Source organism: Lagopus leucura, unplaced genomic scaffold, assembly GCF_019238085.1.
Source record: "Lagopus leucura isolate 7727_CA_CO unplaced genomic scaffold, USGS_WTPT01 140-1_obj-0_obj, whole genome shotgun sequence".
Taxonomy (NCBI): Eukaryota; Metazoa; Chordata; class Aves; order Galliformes; family Phasianidae; genus Lagopus; species Lagopus leucura.
In genome coordinates this window covers 96,649-111,733 of record NW_024965601.1, presented here as the reverse complement: position 1 = coordinate 111,733, position 15,085 = coordinate 96,649, and the positions used below count along the sequence as shown (strand labels likewise).

At 58.7% G+C, this 15,085-nt stretch overlaps 2 protein-coding genes across 2 annotated transcripts; one reads left to right on the top strand and one right to left on the bottom strand.

Annotated features, from left to right (window-relative positions):
• The first annotated feature begins 106 nt into the window (after positions 1 to 106).
• ARL8A (ADP ribosylation factor like GTPase 8A) lies at positions 107 to 8,806 on the top strand. Its single transcript, XM_042892700.1, has 7 exons — positions 107 to 288; positions 3,644 to 3,724; positions 4,500 to 4,573; positions 5,280 to 5,373; positions 6,499 to 6,566; positions 7,280 to 7,350; positions 7,487 to 8,806. The coding sequence occupies exons 1-7, from the start codon at positions 166 to 168 to the stop codon at positions 7,534 to 7,536; spliced, it is 561 nt and encodes a 186-aa protein (XP_042748634.1). The 5' UTR covers positions 107 to 165; the 3' UTR covers positions 7,537 to 8,806.
• A 1,602-nt stretch (positions 8,807 to 10,408) lies between these two features.
• GPR37L1 (G protein-coupled receptor 37 like 1) lies at positions 10,409 to 14,737 on the bottom strand. Its single transcript, XM_042892699.1, is given in 3 exon segments — positions 10,409 to 11,654; positions 13,689 to 14,692; positions 14,695 to 14,737. Coding segments are annotated over 3 exon segments (1,845 nt in total). The 5' UTR covers positions 14,723 to 14,737; the 3' UTR covers positions 10,409 to 10,841.
• Between the last annotated feature and the right edge of the window lie 348 nt (positions 14,738 to 15,085).

The following is a 15,085-nucleotide window of genomic DNA, read 5'->3' as shown; positions in this document are numbered from 1 at the left end:
GGCGCGCGGACAATACCGGGGCGGCGGCGCTGCGCGGCCCGGCGGTGCGGCGGGGTTCGGCGCGGCCCGGCCCGGTTCCACCCGCTTCGGCCCGGCTCTGCTAGGGTTCGGCTCGCCTCCGCCCGGCTGCGCACGGTTCGGCCCGGCGGGGCTCGGCGCGGCAGCATGCTGGCCCTTTTCAACAAGCTGCTGGACTGGTTCCGGGCGCTGTTCTGGAAGGAGGAGATGGAGCTGACCCTGGTGGGGCTGCAGTACTCGGGCAAGACCACGTTCGTCAACGTCATCGCGGTGAGTCCGCGCCCCGCACCCCGCGGCCGTCGGGGCCGGGCCTCCCCCCCGCACCCGGGCGGCCCCGGCCCGGCGCGCTCTCTGCGGGAGCCCCGGCGCCGCCCTCGGTTCCGCCCCGGGGCCGCCGCTCCGTCACGGTCCGGTCCGAGGCCCGGCCGTCGCTCCGCCCGCTGCCGCCGGGGTTCGGCCCCGCGAGGCCCGTTTGTCTCGCGCTTCCGTCCGTGACGGCGGCGCGGATTTCGCTCTCCGTGGGGCCGCGATGAGCTCCGCTCCCGAGGCGCGGCTCCGGCGCCCAGCTGGGGCTGCAGCCCGGCCGCCGCGTCCCCCGCTGGGTTCGTCTCGCCCCGCCCGTCATCCCGCGCCGCGCGGCCCCGCAGCCCGAACCCCGCCGGCTGTCCTCGCAGGGCCGCCCCGCAAAGCCCCTTCTGCCCCCCGCGTTCGGGCCGTTTTTGGGTTCTCCCCGCCGTCTCCAGACGCGGTGCGGTGCGATGGGAGCCGCCCGCGGTGCGTCCCGAAGGTTTGGGGCTGGGCTCTCGGGAATCTCAGAGCTTCATTGGGGTCTGTCTGTCTGTCCCAGTTCCCGGCTGTGGCCCCGTTGCACGCGCCATCCTTGCTCCTCGGCTCTGAAGCAAAGCGAGTTATTTCTGCTCGCTCAGAAGCTGCTGTGCTGTCAAAGGTGGTTTTGCAGATAATTTGGAAGCTTCAGTGCACTGCAGCTGTTCTCTGTGGGTGGGTTTCCGTTGGTTGGGCATGGCAGGAATGGAAACCAGCCTTCCCACAGAACCGATGTCACGGTGCTGCACCTCCTTGCGCTGAGCCCCGAGATGCAGCTCTGGGTGTTCCCAAGCTCATTGCTGGCAGCTGCTGCATGCGCTCAGCACACAGCCTGGTGCTCCCACCCCCCTCGGTGAGCAGTGGCTGACAGGGAGCTCCGTGCCTGCTCTGTCTGTAAGTCCTTCCAGGGCCCACGTTGTTGCTGCCATTCATTGCTCTGCTTTGCAGTCTCATGTTGGGGTGGGACACAGCAGTGCCATGTGTGGGCTGGTCCTGCTGCTGCCTCTCTGTTAGTAGCAACAGAGGCTGAATTAAGAAAAATCCAGCGGAAAATAATTTCTTCCCTCTTGAAGTGGAGCTTTACTCCAAACCTGCTGAGCTGTTTTGTCTGTGTGTGCCTGGAAATAGTGGGGAAGCCCCCCACCTTCTTGCTTTTCCAAAAGCCCTGTCCCCGTGTGTCCCTCCTCCCCAGCCATGCCTGATGGCTTCTGGGGTTTCCAGTTCTACACGTGAATGGCTCACATGTGACAGTTTTGCAGCATACAGGACTCCAGCGCAAGGCTCAAAGGCTCATCCCACTTAGCCACTGTGGCTGGTGTAGGGAACTGGGACGTCTGGTTATTCCGGCAGCTCTTGAGGGAGGTTCCAGTGCTTGGGCTAAAGCTGGCTGCGTGTTCTGCTGGTGTTAAGCAGCTGGTGATGGGGTGTGCAGCACCTTGCAGTCACTTTGGCTCTGGTTATTGGGCAAGGTGCTCAGGCTCTGCAGGTGGGCCTCCTGTCTGTGAAGTTATTTGGACAGTTCAGATTTTCTTTGGCAGACGCACGCTGAAAACAAACAGAGATCTTTGAGGTAACGTCCTGCAAATGTGAACTTGCCAGAGACAACTGGAAAAAAATCAAGATGCCAAAAAATCCCAACCCAACAGGATCTGCGTGAGGAGCATGTGAAGCATCTCATCTGTCTTTAAGGTGTCGGAACAGAAGCGTTAGAAGGAGAAGTGGCTGTGATTCAGGCTTCTGGGTGAAAGAAAAAACAACTGAACTCTTGAAAAGCATCTGATTTCAGCACTGATGCAGAGATTCTCCAAGAAATCTGTGGGTCCAGATGACATTCTACAGTCTGAAGATTTGTGCTAGCGCTGGGGCTCATGGAGGCTTTGCATCTTCCAGCATTTTTCGCTGCTGTTCTTCACCTGGCTACAAAAATGGAAGTCAGGTGCTTGGAAGATGGGCTGGCTGCCTGCAGAGCTGCAGCCCTGCTGCTGCCGTGCCATGGGAGGGCTTTGCTGCAGGTGGCCACGGTCAGCCAAAGGCAAAGGGAACTGCTGGTGTGTCACCTGGCTGATGTTCCTTGTCCTCGAGTTCCCCCACAGCATAACCTAAGCTCTAGGTGCAGCAAAGAGCTGTGTTGTAATTATTATTATTATTTTTTTTTTGAATGAAAGAGCACAAACTTAAAAGGAAGCCTCAGTGAGAATGTAAACATCAGTGGGTGCAAATGGGTGTGAAGATAAAAGGGCAGCGTGGGACTCAAGCAGCTCAGCTTGGAAATCTGTGGTCCAAACCGTCTCAGAGCCTCAGGGATGGCTGCAGCTTTGAGGAGCTCAGTGGAGCTTTGTTTCTCTGCCTGGCTCTTGTAGCATCTCCTGGTTGTGCCCTGGGAGAAGGCAGCAGCTGGGCAGTGGGGTCTGGCACATTTGGGACTGTGGTGCGATGCTGAAGAAGCAAAAACAACACAAAGATTCTGATGGCGCCCTGGGGGTGTCACGTGCCCGGCCTGGGCTTATTGGATGGGGGAGTGGGTTGGAGTGCTGGAGTGGTTCTGCAGCCCTGCTCTCCACCCTTCTTCCCTGCCGCTGGTCCCCAGGGTGCTTTCTGAGTGCACTTTGGCTCAGAGACCTCTTGGCTGCTGTTCTTTGCTGTCAGAATGCAAAAGGGAAATGAAAAACGGAAGCGGCGCGTATTGCAGAACTGCTGGAAGAGGTTTGGAAAATCCTGAGGACTGGCTAAATTCTGCTTATCAGAAAATGGCATCAATTGCCTTCTCTTTGTGTGGTTTCAGGTCTGGGGCTGCAGGATTTCATCCCGGCTTTAAATGGGTTTTATGAATGGGCTTTCATTGTTGTCCTGAAGTCACCTTGGCGGGCCTGGGGGCTGGAGCTGATTGGAGAGGAGCGTCATTATCTCAGCAGTGTCAGATCCAGGCGGAGGTGGGCTGTGAAGGCCCAGCACTGTCCCAGCCCTCCAGCAGGGAGGCGGATCTCCCCGCAGCACAGGGATGGCTTCTGCTCACCGCTCTGACGGCAGTAACCCAGTTTTGTGGTGGCAGTGGGCTGCTGTGAATCTGCAGCAATTTCATGCTTCAGCCCAGCGCGTGGCTGAGCTCTGCTGCCTGTGTGTGGATAAGGCTTCAGCAGCCAAGGGGCGGCTCGTGGGGATGGGGGGGTGGGAGATGAGGCCCCCGCAGGGGATTTGGGTTTGTTTCTGGCCAGACCCTCAGCCCCTGCGGTGCTGCTGCACTCCCTGGGGCAGGCTGATTGGGTTTCTGAGCCTCCTAATGCTGTTTGGCTTGTCCTTGCAGTCAGGCCAGTTCAATGAAGACATGATCCCAACGGTGGGCTTCAATATGAGGAAGATCACCAAAGGGAACGTTACCATAAAGGTGAGGTGCAGAAGATATCTTCCCAACTGGGGGGAAAGTTGGGGTGAGGGCTGACCTGTGGGCTCTCCCGTTGGAGGCTGAAGGATCCCAGCAGTGCCAGCTGCTTGTTCCTAAGGATTGCTATTAGGAAGATCTGCCCTTTAGGTTTGCACAGTACCTTCCAGAGGAGATTGTGAGTAGGGATGGAAGAGATCTGGATCTTTGCAGTAAGAGCCAGGCCAGGCTGTAAAGCTGGAGCTTGCTGGTTAGGATTTGTAGACATGGTCACCTTGCTGAGAGTGGGAGGGTTGGGGAGAAAGGGCGCAGCTTTTAGGTGTGTTCTCTGCCTTGAGGGTGAAGGGAGAAGAGGTTCCTGTCCCCCTGGGTCTTCCAGGTCCCCAGACTGTACTAGGAGGTAACTGTGGGCTGGTCATCTTCTGCAGCTCAGCTGGAAATGCTTCAGTGTTTCTGAGAGCAGGCCTACTGCTTTTCACTGGCAAATGCATCAGTTCCTCCAGGCTCCTGGGATGGTGGGCATGGGGAAGAGGCCCCGGGCTCTGGCCAGGGTGGCTCTCTGTGTGAGCAGAGGCTTGTCAGAGCCTCTCTAAGTCACAGGAGGCACTGACCCAGGACTAATGCTCTCCAGCTGCTTGCTTTATCGAGTCTGGAGCCTCATCCTTGGGTTTGAGATCAGGCGCTGGTGGGCACAGAGGAGGAAACGGGGCTGCATTTGGTGCGTGCTGGGAGGGCAGCCTGTGATGGGGGGTTGTGCTAATGGCTCTTCTTCCTGTCACAGCTCTGGGACATCGGCGGCCAGCCGCGCTTTCGCAGCATGTGGGAGCGGTACTGCCGTGGAGTGAGTGCCATCGTGTGAGTATCCATCAGCGGCAGTGACAACATGCAGCTTGGCCAGCCGTGGGGCCGTCCCTTCATCCTTCTCACCCTACCTGAGGGTACTGAGCAAGGCTGAGCAGCTCCACCACTGGGCAGAGCATCGCAGTCTCAGTGCCTCATGGGCTTTGAGCACAGGGCAGCAAATGCACCTCGAGTGTCTCCAGAATCCCAGCCCTGTGGAGCCTTCCCTTCCACTCAGCATTCCTCAGCCCAGCTGTACGCCTTGGATCTTGCCTTTCCCTGCTCCCTTGGTTGCTTTGTGCTGCTCAGCCGTAAGAGGGACTGAGCAAAGGTCAGAGGGGTCTTGGCCCTTTTCAAGAGGATAATGTGAGGGCTAATGGCCAGCAGTGTATTCCCGGGTCCATGTTTATGCTGCTGAGTGAACCTTGTGCTTAGAGGAATCTGTGCAATGCTTGCTGCTGACTGCCAGCAGTCTGTGAGTGTCCTTGCATGTCCCCTACTTGCAAATATTGCAGGAAGTTCACTCCCAGAGAGTCCAAGATGGAGACAAGTCTGGCAAAGACGTTCATGGAAAGCAGACTCCTAAGAACAAATATTTACCTGCAAGCTGAGGTTGGAGTTGTTCAAACCAAGTTAGAAAATCAGATTTTTGTGGTCTTCACCAGCTGACCAGTTCTCTCTGCTTGCCACATGCCTGTGCTCAGGTTTCCTTCCCTTTCAGGTACATGGTGGATGCTGCTGACCAGGAGAAGATCGAGGCCTCGAAGAATGAACTTCATAACCTGCTCGACAAGCCGCAGCTCCAGGGCATCCCGGTGAGCTGCTGCCTGGGTAGGATAAGGGTGTCCTATCCACTCGTCCACTGCACACACACCATCCCACTGCACTCCTGCTGAAACTGGGGAAGTGATGCTTTCTATCCCAGGGCTGGGCTGAACAGCACTTCCAGCCCTAGGAGGGAGGCTTAGAAGAGACCAAGAGAAACCCTTATGTGTGAGACTGTCCCCCTGCATGAATTTGCACCTTTTTGTGAGGGGAGACCTTCAGGTTTCACCACCCAGTAGCACAGGTGCTCGGCTGTGATGTTTGCAGGAGATGAGCTGTCAGCAGTGGGACTCGAAGTTGGCAGCTGCATGTGCCAGGGTAGGATGCTGACGGAGCCTCTGGAATTGGCATCCTTGGAAAGGAGCTGATCTAGGACCTTGCACCACATCCCAAGCATTCGTGGCCAACTAAATTAAGCCTCTGACATAAGGCACTGCATTTGCAGCGCTTCACAGTGCTCTTTTTTAAGAACAAGGCTACTCCAAATGTAAGTTGGGGGACGCTGTATTGCGGTGCTGCTGCAGAGGCCCTGATTTACAGCTGCCTCAGTGCTGTCCTTGTCAGATGACAGTCTTGTGGTTCGCTCAGGAGCGATGAGGAAGTCCTGCCTGAGGTTTATTTTCTTTGCTTAGTCCTAGGATTTCTTTGTGGATGTGAAAAGCCTTGAAGTAAGAGATCAGGGGGTACTGCAAACAGCCATTGCTTTTTTTGGGCTGGCTGCCTGCAGGGAGCAAGGCTCTGCAGGGTGTTTGTATCCTGATAATGTCAATTTTAGCCCATCCAGCTTCACTTGGATTTTTTGCTCAAAGATAAATGGCTCCTGGTGGAGTGTCCTACATGCCTCAAGGGAAACCGGTGTCCTTCAGAGAGGATAGATTGGGCAGCTTCTCAGTGGGACAGGAAAGTATGCAGGAGATGCTGGGTACAAGCCAATGAACACCGTTAATGGAGGTGCTCTGCCTTCTCATTGCCTGCTGAAGGGATTTTCTTTGTCCTCTGGTGAAGTAGCCTGGACTTCTCACATCCCAAACAGGTCTTGGTGCAGGGTGCCAGGCTCCGTTCCCTGCACACTCTGGTGCCCAGGAGCTTCACACGTCCCCTCTCCCCTTCTACAGGTCCTAGTCCTGGGGAACAAGCGAGATCTGCCTGGTGCCTTGGATGAGAAGGAGCTCATTGAGAAGATGTAAGTGCAGGTGGCCGGGGCTGGGACAGGAGCTGCCTGAGCAGCACAGCCCGCGGGCTGCAGGAGCCGGGGCGGCAGCTGGGCTCTGTGCCGCTGGGGGGCGCGGGGGCCCGGCAGGCCGTGCTCAGCGCTCTGCGGAGGCACAGGGTGTCACCGTGCCAGGAGCTCGGCCCGGGGCACCTCGGCGCTGCTCAGAGATTGCCCTCATCCTTTGTGCACCCTGTGCAGTTCCCAAGTCCTTTGTGCCCCATCTCATTTCAGGGCCGGGCTGGATGGGGCCCTGGGCAGCCTGGTCTGGCATTAAATGCGCAGGTTGGTGGCCCTGCGTGTGGCAGGAGGTTGGAGATTCGTGATCCTTGAGGTCCCTTCCAACCCTGGCCATTCTGCAATCTGCCAGCTGTGCTGTGTAACTGAATTGTACGATGCTCTGAGCAAAGCTGTGAGATTTCTTGGCCAGGATCTCCTGGAGGCCAGGTTGCTCCTGCCTGTCATGCAGCCCCTGTGCCAGCCTGGCTGTCAGACAGCAGGAGCAATGCAACAGTGTCTTCACTCGGCCTTCCTTGGAGTCCCCAAGATCCTGGGGACTTTGCCCTTACAGGGGCACCCCCTTCTCAGAGCCTGAGTCCAAAGGGACTTGAGGCATCACCCATTGCTGCAGAGAGTGTAGCCTGCAGAGTTTGCAGCACTCAGCCAGAGCTCTTCCTCTCCTGCAGGAACCTCTCTGCCATCCAGGACCGAGAGATTTGTTGCTACTCTATCTCTTGCAAAGAAAAGGACAACATTGGTGAGTGCCAGTGGCTCAGTATGCCGGTGGGTGGGGACCAGGGCTTGTTGTAGTGCACCCAGGTTGCTCTCCCTGTGCAGGAGGGGGAGATAGCTGAAGGGAGAGGCTTTTTTTTAAACACCCCTTGCCTTTGCAGACATCACCCTACAGTGGCTTATTCAGCACTCGAAGTCCAGGAGAAGCTGAGATCCCTTGGACTGCAGCTCAGATCGGGAAGATGCCATTGTACAAGCCCATACCCTTTCCTTCTCCTGCTCTGTCCCTCCAGCTCTTTCTCTCTAGATGGGTATTTTTAGGGGACCCCAGACTCCACTCGCATTGAGGTGGAGCCCTTGTTTTTATTGTAAAGAAAATGTCCGACTCTGCCCTCCTTTCCTCTCTCTGTCTCTTCTTCCCATTTTGGCACTGTTCTGTTGTTGTCTGTGTATACAGTATATATATATGTATATATATTTTAATTTTTTAATTTAAGCACTAGCGCTGTTACTAAACTGGGCCCTGTGAGCTGTAGGAAGGCTGTGGGCTGCCCGAGTTCAGCACTGGGAGGAGGATGAGGTGCGTGGCAGACAGCAGCCCCCAGGATGGGGCCGGATAGGGCTGCAGGCAAGTCCCCCAGGAGGAGCTGCAGCACCCTGGGGCTGTGGGGGGCACATCTGTGCTGTCCTTCCCCAGGCTTCAGTCCCCACAGCAGGGTTTGTGGGGGCAATGCCATCTCCCCCCCCCACCCCAAAGCTCTTCACCCCAGCGTGGGGATGGGATTGGTCACAACCCACTGCCACCAGCCTGCACACATTGCCCTCAGCTGCCCCCGCCTCTCCTCGCTGCCCTGGCCGCCTCAGCCCCGTACCCCCGGGTGCCCCAGGGGTGCCCAGTTGTGCCCTGGCCCTGGCTTTGCTGCCCAGCCTCGGGGTGCTGGGTGGCACAGCTGGCTCCTTGCCTTGCACGTGGGGAGGGGAGAGGAGAGGAGGCCTCCAAGAGCCAGGGTGTCTTTGTCCCTTTGTGCTGAGTTACTGGGTCTGTGCTGGTGCAGCCTTGGGGTTGCTTGGGGCTGGTGGGGGTGGGATATTTCTGGGTAAAGGGGGCATGCTGGCAGCAGCAGGGAGGATGGGGCCAGGTCTGACATAGTGGGAAGGCACTGGCCCTGTCCCCAGCCCCAGTGGGGTTGTGGGGATGACGGGCGATGGGGGCTTTCAGCTCCTGCGTGGCTCCTGGGGGTGGTGAGGCCGGGGGTTCCCTTCTGTTCTCATTTTTGCAGAATTGCACAAAGAGAGGTTTCTTTTTTTTCTTTTTTTTTTTTAATTTAATGGATTGTAAAGTGTTGTCATCCCTCTCCGCCCCATTTTTTTTTTTTTTAAGAGATATTTTGGCGCAAATTTGACCTCTGTTGGGAAATGATTCTTGTAACTGTACAATTTTTTTGCCTCCTAATAATAATAAATTAACAATTTTGCGTTGGTGGGTGTGGTTGCAGTCATTGCTTCCTCTTTGCCACTGTTCCCCCCTCTCCCCCCCTCCTCAGGGCTATCCTTGTGCCATGGGAGTGCTGCCCAGCCCCCTGTCCCTGCTCACCCTGCAGTACCTGGTGCCTCTGTCCGGATTGCAGTCCCCATGGTGACACTCAGGACCTGCTGGAACCCATCCGATGGCTCCTAGTGCATTGTTTGTTTACTCATGGAGATGGGCTCCAAGCCCTCCAGCTGTGGCCATCGCTGCTGGATTCTCCTCTCGCCCACACTGTGTTCTGGGCCTATCCTGGGACAGCAGTGCTGGATTTGGAGCAGCTGTGCTGGGGTGTCTGATCTCTGCCCTCCTGCCTCTAGCAGTTCTTCCCTGTGGGCTGTGAGCCGTGGTGGCAGGGTGCCCCGTACCGTGTGTCTCTTAGAGGCTGCCCTACTGCACCTGGAATTGCGCTTTGTGCTTACAGCACCCTGCCTGCCTGCCTGGGTGCGGGGTCTGAGTGAGACTGGGGTGCAATAGGCACCACGCATCGCCTGCATGGGCTGCACAGCCCCCCCTCCCTGCCCCCAGCCTGGCTCCTTCCTCCCCACACAGCCGCAGCAACAAGCCGGCCTTTGTTCGCCCCTGGCCGGGGCTCAGGACGGAGCGGCACTGAGTGAGCGCCTGAGAGCGGCCACCTCGCCCTTCCTCCCGCCTCGCTGCTGCCTATGCAGGGGGCCCAGCCCTGGGGAGCCGTGCCCTAACCGGGACCCTGCCGGGCATCTGTGCCCCAATGCACGCCCTGTGCCGTGAGGAGCTCCCAAACCCCCACAGCCCCAGCAGCGTCAGCACAACGCGGGGAGGGCTGGCAGAGGGAAAGGAAAGACTCAGTTTTGTGCTACTGGGAAGAAAACTGGGGCTTTTGTTTCCCTGGTAACAGGGCTGAGAAAGCAAAGCTCGGTGGGTGCTGCTGCACAAAGCCCACAGTGAGCCCCTCGCATTCACCCGCCCGTAGCAACCGTCTCCCTCTGCCCGGCATCCCGCGCTGGGGCGGCTGCCAGCCACACACACAAGGAGCTTTCACAGCTCGGCTCTGGGGGCAGCACGGGGGGGCCCGGCACGGCCAGCCTGCCCTCGCTGCTCCCAGCAGCCTGCCTTGGTAAGCCCTGGTGAGACGTGGATGCTGGGTTTGGAACGTGTGCTGGTTTGAGATCGGCACCTCGGGTGGGTTTTGTGCCCCTGATGGGCAAAGTGGACGAGGAGCCAGGAGCGCTGCATGGGGCTCTTTGGATGGGATGTGGGATCTTGGTTCTGCACAGTGCTTTGCAGGCTGTAGGGCACCGCTGCCCAGTGCTGAGCTTTGCTGGGACCAACCCAACCCCACAAAACACTGAGTGCTTGGAGGAGCTCAGCAGAGGCTGCCCTGGCTCTCAGCAGCACGCCATTACCCTCAGCCGCTGCCTGGCCCAACGCTGCTGTTTTCCTGACCCCCGTGTGTCCTCACCCCACTGAGCTGCCCGTGCCCACCCAGAGCCCCCAGGTCTAAGGGAAGAGAGTGGGGTCACACAGCCCACCGTGCTCTGACCCCCCATTGCTCTGCATGTCTACGTGCACAACGTGCTCTAGTTTACTGGTTTATTGAGCTCTTACAGGGCACTGCTGGGATCTGGTCGCTGGGACCTTCTCCTACTGTGGAGGGGGCTGGCAGGAGGGGACGGGACAGGACGAGGGCAGTTTGTGTTTGCTAAGTCCTCTGCAAACCCTCCTTGATAGCAGATGGGACCTTTCCTGCACAACTCCATCAGCAGAGCAGCAACTTCCCAGCCTGGCCAGGCACAGAGGGAGCTGATGTCCTTTGGGCAGAGGCAAGAAGGCCACTCATGTAGCCACGGGGACGGGACACCCCTTGCCCAACACGGGGTTTGAAGCCCATGGTGCAGCCCCTGAGCTGACTCTCCTGCTTGCTCCACGTCCGGGCACGGGGCACTAATGGCAGAAACAACGTTTGGTCTTGGGAGGAGGTGGTGAAATGCTCTACGGCTCCTGGTTGGCACTTAGCACGGCGTGCCGAGAGCCAGGAGGGGCGGAGGGGACTCCCGGGGCTTGTCAAAGAAGATGGAGGAGGACATCTCTGTCTTCAGCTTGCTATCGGCGCTGCCCTCACTGGAGGCGGCGTCGGGACCGCAGCCCTCGCAGCAGCAGCAGCAGCAATCCATGAAGGCCTGGCCCAGGGGTCTGCAGAGGCACAGGAGCAGGACGGGCGTCACCGAGCACTTGAAGAACAGAAAGAACTGGTTGATGAGGTTGAGCAGGTCCAAGGTCTGCTTGGACATGTCGGGGGACATGTAGGCCACCACGATGTTGCAGACGTTCTCAGGGGTGGTGCAGAGCCCGTAGATGACGGTCAACCCGATGATGGTGCAGTTGAGGTGGCTCTCACACTGGCTGTGTTTGGTCCCACGGCACTCGGCCTTCTGCTCGGTGCCACGGATCCTGCGGGTCACCAGCTGGCAGCTCACAGTGAAGAGGAGGGGCAGGCAGAAGTAGCAGCCGAAGTACCACCACATCCGGGCGTTCTGGTAGGTGAGCACCAGCGAGTAGACGGACTCGGGCAGGTTGGACGAAGGCTTCATGGTGCAAAACTCGGTCACCACGCCGGACACGGGTGACGTGTCCTGGGCCAGCTGCCAGAGCAGGACCTCGGGCACCGACAGCGTCATGGAGCCCACCCAGATGACAGCCAGCTTGGCAATGATGGACTGGCACTGCTCGATGGGCCGGGCGCTGGCCTGCGGGCTGGTGGCTGCGTGGAACCTGTCGATGCCCAGGGCGCAGAGGCTGAAGGTGGTGACTCCCAGGGATGAGACCTGGTGAAGAGGAAGCAGAACAGGTGGGACTTCAGTGGGGGCCTCGGAGGGGTTGACTTGATGATGGCACTAGAAGATCCAACAGCCCCAGAGCCTCCCTCCAAGGTTTGGCAGAGGTCGCGTCCCAGGTGTGGAGCCACCTTCCTGTGACTCCTGGAGGGGCGCCGGATAAGTGTCCCTTGACCCACATGTCCCTGCACTGCTCTCTGTTCTGCACAAAGCTTTGATGGATGCTAGTCTGTCCATCCAGCCAGGGTGGGAACAGCAGGATTGTCTCTCAGGCTCTTCTTCTATTCTGGATGTTTTTGGAGAGGAAAAGCATGGACCTCTGCTCCCATCAAAGCCTTCCCATGGCCCTGGCTGCCCAGGCTGGCTCGTCCCTGCCCTGTTCTGCAGATCTGCTGCCTGCTTCCCAGGCAGCCCAATAGAGCTGAGGACACTGTTGTCACAAACCAGCTCGGGGCAATTTCCACTGCATTGAGGAGAAACACCCCTGTTTGCCAACGGGAAGAGGCCAAAGGAGGCAAAGGGAGGGCTGCCCAGGCGCCGAGGGTCACAATCAGCATTCAACCCCGCAGCCCCTGGCCAGGAGCACAGCAGTCACATGCTGCTGCCCGAAAGCCCCGTGGCTGTTCCTGGCCTCACGAAGCCACCAAACATCCCCCTGTGCCGAAGGACATTCCCAGCGCTTGGGAAACCTTGTGATGTGTGTGCAGCATGCAGCAACCTGCCAGTGGGTTTTGCAAGAAACAGACCTGGCACCTCCGACCCAGAACAGCTCTGGCATCCCCGCTGTGCCCTTTGCAGTGGCTCTGAGTTGGCCTCGTTAGTGCTGCAGGGCACAGCAGCTCATGCCAAACACCCAGCATCACCACTCAGTTTCTGTGCAGCGTCTCCTCTGACAGCACCATGGCCCTCAGCACAGCATTGCCATTGCCATCCCATACCCAGCCCCACCGCCCAGCAGTGCTGCTCGTGTCCCAGCACTTCTGCTCAGCACCAGCTGTACCACCGCCTCTCCTTTACCCTAAGGCTGCCCCCAGGCTCTCCTCTCCTGGTCCTTGGGGACTGTGCTGGGACACACATCCCCAGAGCTGCGCTGTGCCCATCCTTCAGCATCCCCCTCAGCAAGATCTCAGCATCCCTCTTTGGTGGATCCTGAGGCAGTCCAGTGCTGCTGGCTCACTGATCCTGGAGGTGCCACCCTCACAGGTGCAGCAAACTGGACCGCCCAGATTCAGGTCACAGCAGCACCTCCCCATGAAGGGCTCTGCTTTGGGGGCATTCCCCTTCCCTTTCCATTCTCACCCAGCACTGAACCTGCCTTGGCAAATGCCCATCCGTACTCCTGCCCCTATCTGAGTACTCCTGCTGCCTCGTCGTGCCATGGGATGCTTGGGGTGGAGGGCAGGAATGCAACAAAGCCCTCACTTAATAAGTCTGGGATGGGAGACCTCCAGGAATGAGCAACTTCTGCTTCGCTGAGCAACAGAGGCATTGCTGGGATGCTGGCAGCCCATCATCTCGTTGTGCCGGGCTGCAACCTGCAGGTGCTGGCTGCGGTCAGGGCACACATAGGGCTGGGCCTGGAATCACCCAGACCTGTACCCAAAGTAGCATCTCTGGGTGCCCTGCGCAGGTGTGTGCATCCAGGCCACGAGCAATTGCTCCTGGGGCCTCCTGCACTAATACCCAGCCTGGCCGCCCCCAGGAGCGTGCAGAGCGCACCTCCAGAAGATTTGGGGTGATTTGGGGACTTAACGTGGACTTGGTAGCGTTAGGTTCCTGGTCGGACTTGATCTTAAAGGTTTTTTCCAACCTGAATGACTCTATCCCATGATTCTATATCTTGGGGTCGTTTTTTTCACCCATAAGGAATGAGCAGAGATCTCAGGTTCCCAACCGCATCCCTGCCCCAGCTCTGCTCAGCAGTCAACATGGAAAATGTTCCCCCAAGGTGAGGTCTCGGCACACGGTGCCAGGCCCTGGGCAGCGATGGAACCCCCAAAAGAAGGGGGCAGAGCAGCTCCTTACCTCCATGAAGGGCACGATGCGGCACGAGATGTCCCCCAGCAGCCTCTTCTTGGTGATCTCGTTGAAGATGACCACAGGCAGGCAGAAGAAGAGGATGAGGAAGTCCCAGAAAGCCAGGCTGGCCAGGATGGAGTTCCAGGCGCTCTTCATGTAGTAGTTGTGCCACACGATGCACATCACCGACAGGTTCCCAATGATGCCCACCGCGAAGACAATGAGGGACAGGAACATGACGGCGTAGGCGCTGTAGGAGTTCTCCGTCACCGGGTACAGCGGGTTCTGGATTTGCAGCCTCTTGTCGGACACCGTGGTCAGGTTGGCGGCGGGCTCAGCCCCCCCATCCGTGGGGACCCCCCGCTGCTGCTCAGAGGGGTCGGTGCTGGACGGCACCATGGCCCTGGTGGGGTGCAGGCTGGCGGCGTTGATGGGCCGCGGGAACTCCACCCGCACCCCCGGCACGTACTGCTGCACCGACTTGGAGTCCTCCACCGTGCCCCGACGCGGCCGCGCCTTCAGCTCTGCGTTATCCTGCGCAGCCACCGGCAGCATCCCGCCTCCACCTGCGCCCTGGTTTGGGCGCACGCCGCCTTCTGCGTGCCGCCCGGCTGCGCCCGGCATCGCCGCGGCCCCCGGCAGTGCCAGCAGCAGGAGGACGAGCGATGGGGGCGAAGGCATGATGTCCTCCGCACCCTCTGCGGGAAGCGTCTGACGGAGCAGCCCCGGGGCTGCGGGGAACGAGGAGGGGCCGGAGGAGCTCCGCTCGGTCCGGCTGCGGCCGCTGCTGTGGGCTCTGCGGGGCGCTCCGGGCGGGATAAAGGAGCAGCAGAGCCGGGCCCTCTGCTGGTCACCCACCGCTGCCGGGACGCTGCCAAAAGCTGAGAGCCACAGCCCGGGCTGCGCATCCTCCACTGCACTCCAGCGACCCCCAGCATCTCCCCATGGGGCCCTGGGCAGCCTGAGCTGGTGGGGGGCAACCAGAACCAGAACCAGAAGACAAGGGTTGGGATCTTCCAGGGCCCTTCCAACCCAAGCATTCCATCTGTGGTTCTGCGGTTCTGTGATCTTTAAGGGACCTTCCAGCCCAACCGTTCTGTGAGTCTATGATTCTGGCTTTACAGCTCCATGACTCCACAACTCCGTGGCTCTGTGATGGTATGACACGATTCTCTGAACCCAGACCGAGATGCCCATGGTTTGGCACCTGGGACCGGCTGCAGTGCTGCCCCCCAGCAGTGGTCTGAGGAGGACTGAGGATCCCTGACCTCCTGCCTTCACCTCTCCCCATTCCCATCACCTCTGCTGTCACAGAACAGTGTGTTATGTAAATTAAACTTTATCCTACGCACTCCTTAGAAAACAAACAGAGCCAACAAACAAAAGCTGAATTCCTTTGGTCC

What these genes read in the sequence shown, in the direction of transcription:
- ARL8A (XM_042892700.1), top strand. Translation starts at nt 166, where the DNA reads ATGCTGGCCCTTTTCAACAAGCTGCTGGACTGGTTCCGGGCGCTGTTC. An exon ending in CGCAGCTCCAGGGCATCCCG is followed by an intron (nt 5,374 to 6,498) that starts GTGAGCTGCTGC and finishes CCCCTTCTACAG; the next exon opens with GTCCTAGTCCTGGGGAACAA. An exon ending in CAAAGAAAAGGACAACATTG is followed by an intron (nt 7,351 to 7,486) that starts GTGAGTGCCAGT and finishes TTGCCTTTGCAG; the next exon opens with ACATCACCCTACAGTGGCTT.